This window comes from Sphaeramia orbicularis, chromosome 9, assembly GCF_902148855.1.
Source record: "Sphaeramia orbicularis chromosome 9, fSphaOr1.1, whole genome shotgun sequence".
Taxonomy (NCBI): domain Eukaryota; kingdom Metazoa; phylum Chordata; class Actinopteri; order Kurtiformes; family Apogonidae; genus Sphaeramia; species Sphaeramia orbicularis.
The window spans coordinates 48,497,547-48,512,833 of record NC_043965.1 but is presented as its reverse complement, the minus strand read 5'-3'; the positions used below and the strand labels follow the sequence as shown (position 1 = coordinate 48,512,833).

Here is a 15,287-nt window from a genome sequence, read left to right as displayed (position 1 = left end):
ATGCTAAATGACAACTGTCACCCTGTGCATCAGCCAGAAAGAGGGGAGGAGCTTCTGCCCACTCAGCATCCACACAACAGGTACCTACCTTTTCCGGTAGGAGCTTTTTCTTGTTTGTGTGATTTTCTTTTTACTGTGTGTGTGTGTGTGTGTGTGTGTGTGTGTGTGTGTGTGTGTGTGTGTGTGTGTGTGTGTGTTTTCTTGTTTGCGTGATTTTTTTTTCTTGTTTGTGTGATTTTCTTTTGTGTGTGTGTTTTCTTGTTTGTGTGATTTCCTTTGTATTGTTTGTGTGTGTTTTCTTGTCTGCGTGATTTTCTTTTTATTGTGAGTGTTTTTTTTTTTTTTTCTTGTGTGCTTTGCAACTTGCTGTTGTGATTTGCCCTTCTTGGCCATGTGCAAGGTTATTATTACTTTTCCAATGGAGCTACAACTGGATAACATGAGGACAGGAGAAGGAGGGGAGTAATAGAGATATTGTAAATAGAACTTGGGTAAGAAGGACATAAACATATTTCAAACATGGTCAAATTTTTACTTTATGGATTAGTTTAATGTTTGTGTGTATATTCTGCAGAATAACTGGAACTGTGAAGGACTGGAGCAGTAAAGAGGAAAGGGCAGTATTAAGAAACAGGCAAGGATAAGTTATTTCTTGTTTACATATTGTTTAATGCACTGTGACAAGATTTATTGATTTTAGAAATAAATGTTGCCTGATTTGATTGAGGATGTTAAAAAAAAATTGGGCTAATTTTCATTGTTTTTGGCGGGAGGTCAGTGGACTGGATTTTGTTCGTGGACCTGGCAACCCTGCAGAGTGGGCTGCTGTTGGATCAGTGCACACGGCGGCTAACTTGAACTGTGTCTGACTGAGTACTTTTAATTATTTTAAAATGGTAAGTATCGGTGAACTGTTTATGCCCATATCCTTCTGTCGATACAGTTCAGCTATAAAACCGAATTTCACCGAAAGTTTTTTGTCAACATGTAAATCATGCTAACAACGAGCTAAATTACTAACTAGCATTAATTAAGCTAGCATTAGCTAAGTACGTGAGCGCAGAAAACTGCAAAAACACGTTATGTTAACTTGATACAGTGTTAGTTAAAAACAGGAAGAAATACAGAATAGTGACATTGTTTTAATGCTAGCTTTACACATTGTTCTAAGATAACCCACAGCTGATACTTTCTTTCTGGTTTACCAACACTTGTAGGTGCTAGCTTCTCCTTTAGGTATGACCTGTTAGTTTGGTTTTCAGTGAAGCAGTTGTAACGTTACTGTTTTAATGTTACAGGTTAGTCACTGTTACATTTGTATGTGTTACGTGCCAGGAACATCCTAAATTACAGTGTAAGCAACAAGTCAAGAGAGCTGAGTTTTACATGGAGTATACAAAGTCAAGTCAAGGACATCTAATAACAAGTACTTTTGATTTATCTGGTATGAAAACTGTATTACATAATATAATACAATTCAAGAATCCATCCGCTGTTTTTTGTCAGTATCCCCGCAATCAGAGAAGGCGTACCCAGACTTCACCTGCCTCTGGGATGGCAAATGGGTTCATTCTACCTAAGGGCACAGTGACTCCCAATGCCGTGTTTGTTGGTGGCATTAATATGAAGGTAAGACTTCAACTTTCTTGTGCCATCAGCAAATAATAATATCTGATAATATGATCAGCTTTAATTGCAAGTTGACAGAAACTGAACACTTAAATCTACAAATTGACTAAGTAATGCATGCCTGTGTGAATGTGCATTCAAATCTTGAATAAAACATCTGCTCTGTACCTACATTTCCTGTTCAATGGAACTGCACTATTAATTAAGTCAACCAAATTTTATGTATATCATGCCACATTATAGCAAAAGTTATTTCATGACATTACGTTTAGAGCTGGTCAAACCAGACTTTTCAGCCAAATTGTAATTATAACTGCAGTACCAGTATGTGAGATTATATAACTGTAAACATCTTTAATGCAAACATCCATACTTAGAAGGTTTTTATTGATCCAGTGATAGAAATGCAAAGACTTGTGATATTTTGTGAGTTAGTGACATGTCAGAAGGAGATCTTAAAATTTTGATTTTTGTATTTTATTTTATTTTTTTTATTCTACTTGAAGTTTCCGTGTTTGAAGTAACATTTCTAGACTGGTAAAATTGCAAATCACAATATTGGCCAAAATAATTGCAATAGGACTTTCTCACAAATCGGGCAGCCCTACTCTGTAGTATTACTTAAACATTAGAAAGTATCTGTTATTGCTGCTGCTGTTTACTACTAGCTGCAGTTGACATTCTGTCCTCAGTTTTGAGGTTCAGTCTTTTTTACCATTTTATGAATGGAATTTAGGACTGCATTGAGCGTGTACCTTGAGGAGGTTCTTCATATAAGGAAATATGAACACCCAAATGGAATAAGAACAAAATAATCTTTCTGTAGTACTTTATAGAATGACTATGGTCAGGTATGATATCTAAAATCCAGTTTTTCACTTGCATTATTATCCATAGGTGGATGTAAATGATCTCCAGGACTTATTTGCACAATTTGGCTCTGTCAAGGAAGTAAAAATTATCACATACCGTGGAGGGGTCTGCAAAGGGTGAGTTTTATTGCTTCTCCCAAGTGTCAGTACTTCACTACCTTCACCTCTGTAAGGGTATTGTTACTGGGTCTGTCTGTCTGTCCACACCTGCAAGTCAAAACTACAACACATGAAAACTTGAGAGTTTTACACAAGGTATGTCTGTACCATCTCTCAGTGTTCCTTACAAGATGGTTCCTGATACAGATCAGGACTGTAGAATGTCTTTTTTTTTTTTTTTTTTTTTAATTCTTATCTACTCATTAAAATAGGACACTTTCGGACATTGGTGGGCCAGATCAAGCACTGACACAGGGACCACATTTCATGTTCAATAATCTCTGTGTTTAAACTAAATAATTTATCTCCATGTTTAATACATGTATAAATAGGTCTCAGTAAGTACTTTCACATGACACGCTACAATTTACAGAAATACAATTTGGGGGTAAAAATACTTAAATTACTGCTGCGTGACACGGGAACTCAAAAAGAATTTTTTTTTTCTTTCACTTTACACAAATGTACAAAACATGCTGTTCTCATAAGAACCTAAATGAAACTAGGGATGTCCCATTCTGATCTACAGATTGGTATCAGCTGCCGGCTGGCATTTTTTAGAAGATGGGATCGGATTTGGTCACAAAAAAGGGCCAATCCAGGCCTGGTTCTGGGGTTCGGGGGGGGGAACATGCCCTGCTCCCTTAAATTAAAGTTTATGAAGGTAGGGGAAAGGAAAATTAGCTGCACAACAGCGGGAGGCTTAGAGGAATTACTAAAACGTCTATAGGTTTCGCTTTAAGGTCCGGTAGTGATGTGCAAGTCGGGTTTTTTTCAACCCACGGGTCTTTAGTGGAATTATTTGACCGAACCCAACCCGCTCCACAAATTTGCTTCCACTTTCCGCTTCTTTTGACCCACCCCAATCCGACCCGCGAGTAACCCGCTGATCTGCACATCACTAACGTATGGTGCAGAACACACCCCCATATAATATCTGGATGGACCTGTCCATAGCCCAGCTACAGCAGTGGCAAGCATTTGGCCTGTGGGCCAAAACCGACCCGCCAAAGGCTCTAATTTGTCCCACAGTATGAATTTGGAAAGTGGAAAAATTATACTAAAGTTATTAAGAGTCAAAGGCGTCGTACTTGTTTTAGTTCAGGTTCCACATTCAGCCCAATTGTGATCTCAAGTAAAATAGTAGCATAATAACCTATAAACATTGACTCCATATTTAAATCAAAATTTTATTGTAAAAAGTAGGTATCGGATCAGTATCTGATCGATATCGGCAAAACTAATCCTAAAACAATCAGATCAGAATCAAATAAATCCTTATTGGGACATCACTAAGTGAAACATAGGGCTTTAGCTCTGATGTTAAACTACAATTTTGATCAAAGTTGGATAAAAATGTTTAAATGATAAGTTTATATGAACACAAATATGTTGTGACACGGGGACAGCAGTTTATCACTTTGTTCAGTGTCAGAATAAAAGACTTTGCTGGAACTAAAACACTACAAATATTCTAATAAGCTTTTATTGAACATACATATTACAACTGAAGTGATATATACAGCTAATAGCAGAGCATAACTGACTAATAATTGGATTGTACATAACCTTTCTATATTCTTGTACTGTTGTATAATTAGTTCCTACAGATTCACCGACTTAAAATATCACTTATACAAATAAGAAAAAAATATTATTAAAGTTGATAGTGCATTTACATGTTTTAGTCTTTTTTAGGTTTTATTTTATATTAATTATATCTTTTTTTTTTTTTTTTTACAAGTGATACTGAAATTTTGTAAACAGTTCCATAAAATAGGGTTTTTAAGCTGAAATATTTGCCTATTTGAGAAATGACAGACTGTGAAACTTGAATTTTTGACAGTGATGTTCACGTTCGCTTGATCTGGTGCTTTTATCATTCTTTTACTGACAAATTGAAATTGTCTTTTGATGTGGAAAAAATTGGACACATACTATACGACAACAATAATAAACACAATCCATTAAATTCTTTGCTGACATGCCTGTTTTCATTGAATTTGTAAGGCCACCATACTTTGTGGTTTTTCATGACTTAAATTCACTTAACCCTTAATAGGTAACCATCTAAAAACGTTATTTTTTAGTCAGTTACAGTACTTTATTGCTTATAGTATGAAAGGATAGCAATGAAACAAAAAAATATAACAAAATTGTGCTTTATTTTCCAAATAAATTCTCCTTTACTGCGTGAAGTACAATTCTCCTTTACTGCGTGAAAACATAAAAAATTAAAAACGTGGGGTCTGCTGGGACCCCAGGTTACCTATTAAGGGTTAAACTTATACACTTGTACTTCCCTGTTTCCTTGAGGGTCCTCAAACACTAATGTAGTGTATCTGTATAGCTAATATGATGTAAGAGAGCAAGAGTGTATTCTTTTATTGTTTCACTTTGAATGGTTTCCTCAGCTGTGTGCTCTTACTGGTGTGAGGTATGTAAACTCAGTTGTTTTCTCTCGTAGGTACGCGTTTGTGTACTTCAGTGAAGATGTCAACATTCAGTCAATCATTGAGGTAAGCAGATGCACACTCAGCTGCCATTCTTTTGTTTTTATTTCATAATTGAGACTAATATGTCCCCTCCTCTGGGTTTTCTGTAGCAACAGATCAGTTTCAAGGGCCGGACATTCAAGTTAGGCCCCGCCATAGTGAAGGACAGGAGTGCTCGTATGTGTTCTGTTTAACCTCAGAGGAATATTTTTGAAGTACAAATTGAAAACTGTGCATAAACCATGGAATGTCATTGTAAATGCCATTTGTCTCCCTTATCCAGGGCCTAGGCCATCCAACCTGATTGGCCCGGCTCCTTGGATGAACCCCACTCAGTACTTGTACTGCTCTTGCTGCTCACCTATGGAAGGGGTTATGGCACAACCTTCACCTGTGCTCAGCAGAGATAGCCCTTACTATCAGGTAACACACAAGGACACAGTCAAGCAATGAGTCATCACATTTCAGTAAACATACAGAATGAAACTCAAGATGACCTTATATTCAATGACTTTTCAACTGTAACAGACATATTTCCAGTGTACTAGAATTACTTTTCTTGATTATATGGTGTGAGATGGTCATAAAACACAGTTTTGTGCTGTCTTCAGCTCATCATGGCCCTCAGCAGCCAAACGTGTAATTCTATTATTATTTTAATAATATGTTTTTAGCCTTGGCTCATGCAAACAGTCTTCTGAGCGTTTGCATGAGTATAACCAAGAGATGTGCCCTCTACAGCGCTAATCAGGAAACTGCAAATCATTGTAAGTCAAATACAGAACAAACAGAACAACATAATCCCATTTGTTGTATTTTCTGGCTACATAAAAGTGATGTGAGTGGCACAGTAGTTTACTTCTGCAGTGTAATCTTCCTCCACTGCAGCTAAACTATTAAAGTAACTTTATTGCCACCTTCGGGCAGGACTCTTTTATGAGTACCTTGTTATAGCCACAGTTTTTTCCTTTCTTTGGAGTTAGAGACCAAACCTCAAGTATCTGCCATAGACTGAATTTTATACAGTAAATTCTCAAATCTGCTGACTGGGGCCAGGAACTCCTAAAGTGTAGTGCACAGGCTTTAGGGGGCTGTCTATATAATGCCATAAAAAATGGAGCAAAGGAGTAGGCAGCAGAACTAAGGGATACCCCAACAATATGATTTGTTAAAAAGGGAAGTTTAATGTCTAGCTTTAAACAGAGTGAGTACAGGCCTTCTGAAGGCAAACTAGGGTCTGGTTTGGCAGAGGTGCCTGATAACTGAAGACTCTGTCTAACGGTCTAATTTAGGGAACACAACACTACAAGTAAACCTGCACTCTTGACAGTGTGAAGTTTGTCTTGGTTATATGGTCCAGCTAGGCCTTTGGTCTCCAGTGTGTTGTGACCTGTCTGTTCAAAATCTTAATTAGTTTTAGGCTCACTTAAATACTGTATGTTCTGTTTACCTCTCAGTGTCATGCAGGAGGTGTTGTCTGTCTCACCTGTTCATCATGCAGTTATTTTTGTAGATTATCCACATTATTTCTGGTTTGTTAAGACTGACATGTGACAAAATAGAATATAGCAGACTGCCACAGTCTGTAAAATCAATGAAAAACACTAATTATGAAGTGCTGTACAGATATGAGATGTAATAACTGTATAAATAAACCAGTGTAGGCTTGACTTTCAGTCTGTTTACACACTTTGACTATATATACAGTACATAATATGCAATTTTTTAATAGCTGTTGGCTGTCCATTGCTGCAGTTCACTCTGTGTTCTTCCTTTGTTTCCAGCCCTACCCATATTCCAGTTTTGAAGGGATCATGTACCCACAGATGCTGATGAACTATGAACAGAATGCCTATTCCTACCAGGTACATACACATACACACCCATACACCAATTAGAATATCCACTGCAGGGTGTCCTAGGCATAAAACATATGCCCCTGCATATAAGATGAAGGGTTGAGCCTGGTTTAGGTTCACTTGTCCCCATCTGCCCCATTCCTCACACACCCATTCCTCTGCTGTGGTCTGGTGTGATTTGTTCTGTTTGACCGCTGACCCTTCTCCCTTGGTATGCAGTACACCCCACCTTACTGGATGGCGGGCCAGAGGACACAGCCTCTCAATCAGGTGATTCTGCATTTGCTTGGAATATGAGTGAATATTTGTAAGACTGACAGAAAGCAAAACATCTGTGATGTGAGGACGCTCTTATGGTTTGTGGTCTGAAAGCATTGCACACTGAATTTGGAAGTAGCAAGTCTATTATACATAGGACTAGATGATGAATTTCAGCAGGATTACAATGGAACTTGACTCAGTAGGAATAATAATTTTTGGAGATTTATGTGATAAGAACAAATCTAACAGGCTATTGCAAAGAGGAGATGCGTGTGACACTTTCAAGCACCATATGTGGGTAGAAGTAAACCTTGGCAAGTAAATCTTGAAACCATTTATTACACTTGCAGGTAAATGTTTATACTTACATCACCAATTAAGAAATCATTGGAATAGTTTGGAAAACTCTTACTGAAAATTAATGCAGTGATATCAAAATTTTCTTTGGCTTGTATTGTGGTGTAAACCGTATGATGCAATAACCTTAGCTCAAATATAAAATACTAGTATGTGACCTATGGGAACCACAGGCTGTAGATGTGGGAATTTTTATGCTGGGGAGAGCAGACTTTTGGGAAAAGATGTTATTATATAAGTGTTGACATAAAAGAATTTTTGGTAAGTAATTCTTTAAAATGTGAACGGCAATTCATATACCAATACGCCAGTGCACCTGCAGAGTGAAATAGTGAGCCACAGAGTGCACGAACAGGGTGGGGGTGAATTGTTCGTTGGGGGGGGGTACCTCATAATGAGTATGTGAGTAAGTGAATGTGAAACTTAACAGGTGTTCCTAATTCCTCACATCTCCCACTGTTGTGAAGCTCTTTTACCTTTTCCCTACCTCCTGAAACTTTGCAAACTTGTTCTTGCCCTCTCCAGAACTGGCTCCAGTACTAATATGTCAGAACTGTGGCTTGTAAATGTGATGTTCCTGTTTTTAACTTCACTCCCCATCATGCAGCATGCTACTGTGCTTCCATGATTGTAAGGCAGTTGTATTTTAAAATGACTAATATCTCCGAAATTATTGGTCCTATCAACTTGCCGAGATATTTAATGTGGTGACGGTACTATTCCTCAACTGTAGGTACCAAATTGGCCGGGTAAAAATGTCTCAGTTTGTCAGAATCGTGCTGACACACACATACACACACAGACGCTCTGAGCCCTTCCAGTATTATGATAGAAGTATGTCAAAGTTGCAATGCCACTGATGACCACTAGGGCGACTCCTGTTGGCTCTAAAAAGACCTGGCTCTCAAAGACATGCATCAAACTCTTCTCTAAAAGTACTTGGGTACATTTTTCCCAGGGCCATTTGTAGGGTCATCTGTTTTATTTGGATCTTCTATTAAGTGGTCTGGTGATTGGAGTTGAACCCTGCAGGCATGCATATGAATTTTAGAAATCTATTCTCAATTGCTAATTTTTTTCTAATATTACTCTTTATATTTTCCCTTCAGTGCAACTCGGTATTTTACTTAAAGGTACATGAAAAATCAGTTTTTCTGTTACAGCAAGTACAATGCAAATCTACTGCACCTGCTCCACGCTCTTTTAAGCTAACAGTTCATAGTGTGTGAGTCACATTTTACATCTATCACTCTCCTTTTAATGCCTCAGCTAATGATCTATTTTGATATCAGTTTTCAACAAATACAATGAAAAAATTTTGATCAGGTCATACTGTCATTGTAGAGTGTTGAGTGTCTCTGGAGAAGATTCTGAGCAGAAAATTCTGTAGCAAAAGAAGATGCATTTGGCCAGTTTTTCTAACATTTTGCGTTGCAGCTGAGCACCAGATCAGCTCAGACGAACACATCGCCTCTGATTTTATACTAGCTTGGTCTGTTTTGGAGAGTTGTGGATCACTAACAGAACCCCTCCTCCCCTCATTGCAACTGTCAGGCCTCCTTCAGCATTGTAACATAATGTAATGTTGTGTTACTTTGGGAGTTACATTTTACTTTGACTGTTAGTAGGGCTGCAACTAATGTTAATTTTAATAATCGATTGATCTGTAGATTATTTTAATAACTAATTGATTCATCGGATAAACACAAAAGACTCAATTCTCAAAGATTGGTATTTAATCCAAAGCAATATAGGCTGCAGACAAGTCACTAATGATTACATTCGTGTAATGGCTTCGGGTAGAGTTAGCGAGCACTAGCCTCTACCTAGACTTGTTATGGCTAGAGACGAGCAAGATATAGTCTTCAAACAGGTGCGGTTGTAGGCTATCAAACTAGCGTAGTCTGTATTAGTTCCAGTCAACAATTGGTAAAATTAGTCTGGTGGCTTGATAAACGGAGTTTATCAATTGACTGCTGAATTAGTTTCCATCTCTTTTAAGAATCGATTTGGATCGATTTAATCAATTCGTTGTTGCAGCATTAACTTTTAGTATAAATAGTTTTGCCTAATCGTCATTTTGCTGTCTTGTACAAAGTGATAGAAATACAATAAAACTGAAACACTGGTGGTGAAAGCTATTCATCTATTTAGCTTAATTCAGCTCAACATAATGCATGTCACTGAAACATAATAAGGCTGTGATATGTCATGTCTATGATATATTTTCAGCCTTTTTGACATTATGCTTCTTTCTCCTGTTTTGCTGCAAACTTAGACAAAAATGCATCCATATGTCACTTCAGACTTTATGGTCTTACATAGATGTTCTAAAATCCACTTCCTAGACATTTCCTTACACATGAAACAGATGAAAGCTCGCTAAGGCTGTAGAAGGGGAACTACCCAGCAAATGAACTGGTATCTGCTCCTTTATGCAAGGTGGAACACGAGGAGAGGCGAGAACCCTATAAAATGACTCACAGTGGGCAACCCATGTACATGTATTAGATCAAATTGCCAGAAAAATACAGGAGTGTAGAATGAGGGCATAGTGTCCTCTAGTGAGGCTCATGTTCACAGCCCAGTGCTGTAAAAGTCTGCTGACATTTGCCAGAAAACACTAGAGCTGGTTCCAATGGCGCCGTGTCCTCTTCACAGATGAGAGCAGGTTCAAAAAACCCCCAAAAACACAATACTGGTTGGTTTCAAGCATTGTGCATGTTTTCCACTGAGTGATGGTCCATGCCAGATTTTTCTGAGCCCAGAAAAGTCAACACTTCTGGATGCATTTACAGGGTTTCTGTGGGTCATTAAAAAGCATTAAAAGTCATTAAGTAGATTTTGTGAAAATTAAGGCCTTAAATGGCATTAAAAAGCATTAAATTCAATGTCCAGAGGCATTAAAAAATTAAATAGATTTGATGGAAAAAAAGCATTGTTATTCACAATTTATTTTGATTATATAAATATTTAATCATTTTGATCAGAAGTATAGTGTGATGATTGACAGGTGGAACCCTTTAATTGGCCATTACACAAAGTCACAACACTGGATGCTTGCAATGCATCGTGCTGTGAGTGTGCTCATGCTGTGGTGAAAGAGCGGAGGGAATATTAGCAAATGGGAAAATGCAAGTTTCAGCAGAAGTGGTTGGAGGAGGAACTGTTCAAAACCTGGTTAAAGCCAGTCGACAGTAAACCATCATAAAACTATATATAAAACTATCTGCAGTTGGACGTGGGCATTAAATTTGTTTTTAAAATGGCATTAAAAAGGGCATTAAAAAGCATTAAATTAGATTTGCTGATACCTGCAGAAACCCTGATTTAACATACTGCTTTCTTTTTTAACTGACATTTCTGGATGCGGCTCCGTCTCTTTGTTAGCAGTATCACTGTGGTTCTTGATGAAGTGCTTGATAATGGTTTGCCTCTAATCTAGTGCTTCTACTGGCTACAGCTCACTGGTGGTTGTCGATGTGCTGCCATTTGTGGGTTTTTTTACACATATACACTGAAACACATCCAGATGTCTTGAATCTTTAGATATCATTTACTGGAAGATTCAAATCCCTTCCTAACGTTCTTTAAGTATTCTAAACATTTTCTCATACATTTGTTGACAAACAGGTGGTCCTCAGCCTATCTTTGCCCCTTAAAGGACTAGGCCTTCCCAGGATACTGCATTTATACAAAGTCATGATTACAATCACCGCTTCACATCACCTGTTTCATAATAACATTATGTTTCAGTATTTAAATTCATCATCAACCCTAATTTTCTCCTGTTCCATTTTTGTTATGTGTTGAAGCCTGAATGTGAGGAATGGATTTACATTTCTGAATGAAAATGAGTCAACCATAGAAAAATGAAATATGATGTGTCCATACTGTCTACACTGATGCACAAGTACATCTATATTATAAAAGCCAAGTGGCCTCTGTGTGCGTGTATGTGTGTCTGGGGATTCACACAAAGTCCAGAAAGAGCTGACAGCTGCAGTTTATCATACTTAAGTATTTTTGGTCAAGGAACAGACTAGTGAAAATGGCAAGTTGATAGGCCCAATATATTGGGAGATGTTTGTAATTTTGAAATACAATAGCCTTAAAATCACATTGCTATGGCCAGAACGCTTTTAGCGGTGACTGTTGAACAAATGCAGTTAGGGCTGCTCGATTATAGAAAAAAAAAAAAAAAAATCACGATTATTTTAGCAATAATTGAAATCACGATTATTAAAAACGATTATTTGTTAACCTTAAAGTTGTTTATTTTTTTCTTGCAAAACAATGTAAAATATGCTCTTTAAACATAAATAAAGCTTTTAACCACTAAAACAAAGTATTTTCACTTTGTACGAAACAAAAAAATCTTTGAAATCAAATAAGTGTACTGTAAGTTCAAGTATGTTTCCTTTTGTAAACAAATAGTGCACTGTAATTAAACTGCTATAGACTTGCCATAGAACTGTAGCAATAAAAAAAAAAAAAACCTCACGTAAAGTGCAAATTATAAATTCAAGTATGTTCAATGTAGTATGAAACATAGTAAATTCAGTGGCGTGCTGTGAGGTTTCAGTTAAAGCCTTCTGTATACATCAGCCATCTACAGGGTGTCCCATAAGTCTCCATACATAGGAGACATACAGGGGTTGGACAAAATAATGGAAACACCTAACATTGTGGCATCATAGAAGGTGTTTCCATTATTTTGTCCAACCCCTGTAATACATATGGTTCTAACATGTATTTCTTTATATTTCTTCTTTATAGTTCTTCAGCAGTGGAGGACACGCATTGAAATGTGTTCCCGACAAAATGGCAGTCATATAGAGCATATTATATAAATAAAAATGGTTTATGTCAAGAAACGTTTATTTTTCCTTTGTATGCAGACTTATGGGACACCCTATAGAATACGTACGTTAGGGTTATACGGGTTAGGGTTAGGTTAATACGGGAGTTGCAGCGTAAAGAGATTCGGAGACTGAAGATTGCATTGCGGACGAAGTTGTTTTTATGCGTTTTAGTTTTTCATGAGATAAAGAATATGATAAAGGTGGCGGTGGTTAAACTTTAGATGGTTAAAAACGTTTGTTGTGTTAGCGGTCGGTGTGGACACAACTACGAAACACTTTTTGCACGTGATGTGTTTTTGCTCTTCGTCTTCTTCATCAAACCCAAAGTGATTCCATACAATTGAATTTGACTTGCCTTTTTTGTTTACCAAGCACTTCTGCTGTGATTCTCCTGCCATTTTTCCAGACCGCTAGGTACAACTTTCCTCTTGGGGTGGACCTGCCGACTAGCAGGCAGCAGTAGCTTAGAGGGGGGCGGGGCAGAGCAGCTCATGGTAGCTTGTGTGCGCGTGAATTAAAACAACTCAAAATTAATAATCATTTTTTCTCAATTACATAATTTTTGTAATTGTTGCGTGTAATAATCGAAATCGTAATTGAATTTCGATTAATTGCACAGCCCTAAATGCAGTACAGTATGAACGAATATGCAACATTATAAAATGTGGTAGCAAAACTACCACATCTAGAACCTGTGGATCCCTATGGGTCAACATGCTAGTTTTAATATTATATGACTGTTTATTTTTCATTTTCATTTTCCATACTTGACAGTTTTTTTCCTTTGAATTTCTTGATAGATAGATAGATAGATAGATAGATAGATAGAGACAGACAGACAGACTCACTCACTCCCTTCCTTCCTTCCTTCCTTCATTCATTCATTCATTCATTCATTCATCCCATAGGGAAATTTACAGGTTCCAGCAGGATCACAAACTTAACCTCCTAAGACCCCGGAAGTGTCAGCAAAGTACAAGCTTTTTTTGTTTTTTATTAAATAAGTGCCTATATTGGAAACATTATGATGCAACAGTTTTTTTCAGATGCAGTTTTTAAAATTTTTATGGAATGTCCTTTGTGGTGGACAGTTTTCTTTTTTTTTGTGTAAAGTTGTGAAACTCTTGTGCACAAATGTGGACAGAAAACCCATAGCTGGGTCTTAGGAGGTTAACAACAATCGTAAAAACACAATAGTAAAAAATACTTTAAATTCCACAAGGAATTGTAGTTGTGCTTTTAAAGAAATCATAAATGTCGACTCAAATGGACACAAACAGGGAACCCTCTTGTCTTCCAACTGGCAGCATTATTCATTTATGTACCACAATAAATCAATATTGAACAGTATGGAAAAATGTGACGAAGCGAAGTGTTTTTATACCATTTTAATGTTTGTGGTAAGAAGCGTCCAGTAGATGGCACTGTCCGCCCAGTGTTTACATCTGTGTTGCAGTGTAACAGTAGTGGATGTCCTCTCCAAAGTGAACATTTGAGTGTGTTTCTGTGAGCTTGTTATGTACTGTTTCATCCTTCTTAATTTTCAGAGCTATGTGGATTCTCCATACGATGATGATGGTGCTGCAGTTCACATTTACTGAGCCCCTACCAGGTAAAGTTTAGAACGCTTTTGGTTCCTCTGATCTTTGTTCAGTCAGTCATTTGTGTCCACTCTCTTTATTCTTCTTCTAATACTAAGTAAAATATTTTTTTGTTTATTGTATTGATTACACCATGTAAGCTGTAATCCTAAAATGTATGTGATTACAGTAAAGTTGTAATAGGAACTTCTGTCTCCTGCTCCTCAGATAGAGGCTACAGTTTGCCACATTTCAGACAGGATGATACAGATGTTCTGGATGGCTGGAAACATTCAAGAGTGTTATCGTAGTGCCCTGCCTTTTTTCTCACTCCTGTCCATCGTCAAAACCCATTTTAACACCAGACAGCGGGAGCTCTTCACAGGTTTGATCACAGTCACTTTGACTACAGCTGAGTTTTAGTCCCCACTTTTAACCCCCACTGTCCCTGTACGAGTTGATAAATGGGCTCACTGTGTGTCATGCTTTTTTTTACCTCAATAACCCAAAGATAAAAAGGACAAGACTTTTAAACTCACCTTTTGTGCCTATTTGTATTTGTTTTTTTATTATTATTATTATTATTATTATTATTATTATTTATTTTGGAATTATTTTTAAATGTTTGGTTGTGGGTTTTGGTTTTTTTTTATTGCCTCTGCAAGGGTTCTCTGTACATAGAATGTACATTAATAGGGTTAATATGTTGTTGCTGCTATCTGGTTGTTTCATCACTGGAACAATTATTGCTTCTCTGATTAAGAAACTCCATTAACTTGTCTATAACACCATAAGGGCACTTGGTCATTAATTTAGTTTCAAGCACTCACTATTACTTTCTGCAACTTTTTATTTTATTTTATTTTATTTTATTTTGTTTGGTATCAACTAAGGCAATAAAAGAACAGCAATTTTGTGAGATTATAGTACCTCTTCAATATCACTGTTTAAAGTTTGCTTATGTTCTCTAAAATGTTCACTTAATGCTGGTGTCAGTGTTTTGGGCTTTAATGTACAGTAATTGCAGGTGGCCTTTGCACAATGCATATTTTTGTATTTATTTCCTTAAGGTGAACAATGTCCACTTCATAACTAGCTATACTTCCTATATGATTGGAAATGCACATTGGTGCTTGGGTGTACAACACTGATTTTCTTTTGTGTGGTAAAGTTGTGTGTATTCTTTGAACTTTGACCTCATGGATCTTCT

General features: G+C 37.1%; 1 protein-coding gene across 1 annotated transcript; it reads left to right on the top strand.

The window, feature by feature from the left end:
• On the top strand, positions 1–14,098 carry LOC115426242 (deleted in azoospermia-like). The gene is made up of 9 exons (XM_030144245.1): positions 1–96; positions 1,507–1,629; positions 2,527–2,618; positions 5,128–5,179; positions 5,266–5,332; positions 5,439–5,578; positions 6,940–7,020; positions 7,234–7,284; positions 14,045–14,098. Exons 1-9 carry the CDS (start codon positions 1–3, stop codon positions 14,096–14,098), a joined length of 756 nt encoding a protein of 251 aa, XP_030000105.1.
• The last annotated feature ends 1,189 nt before the right edge of the window (positions 14,099–15,287 follow it).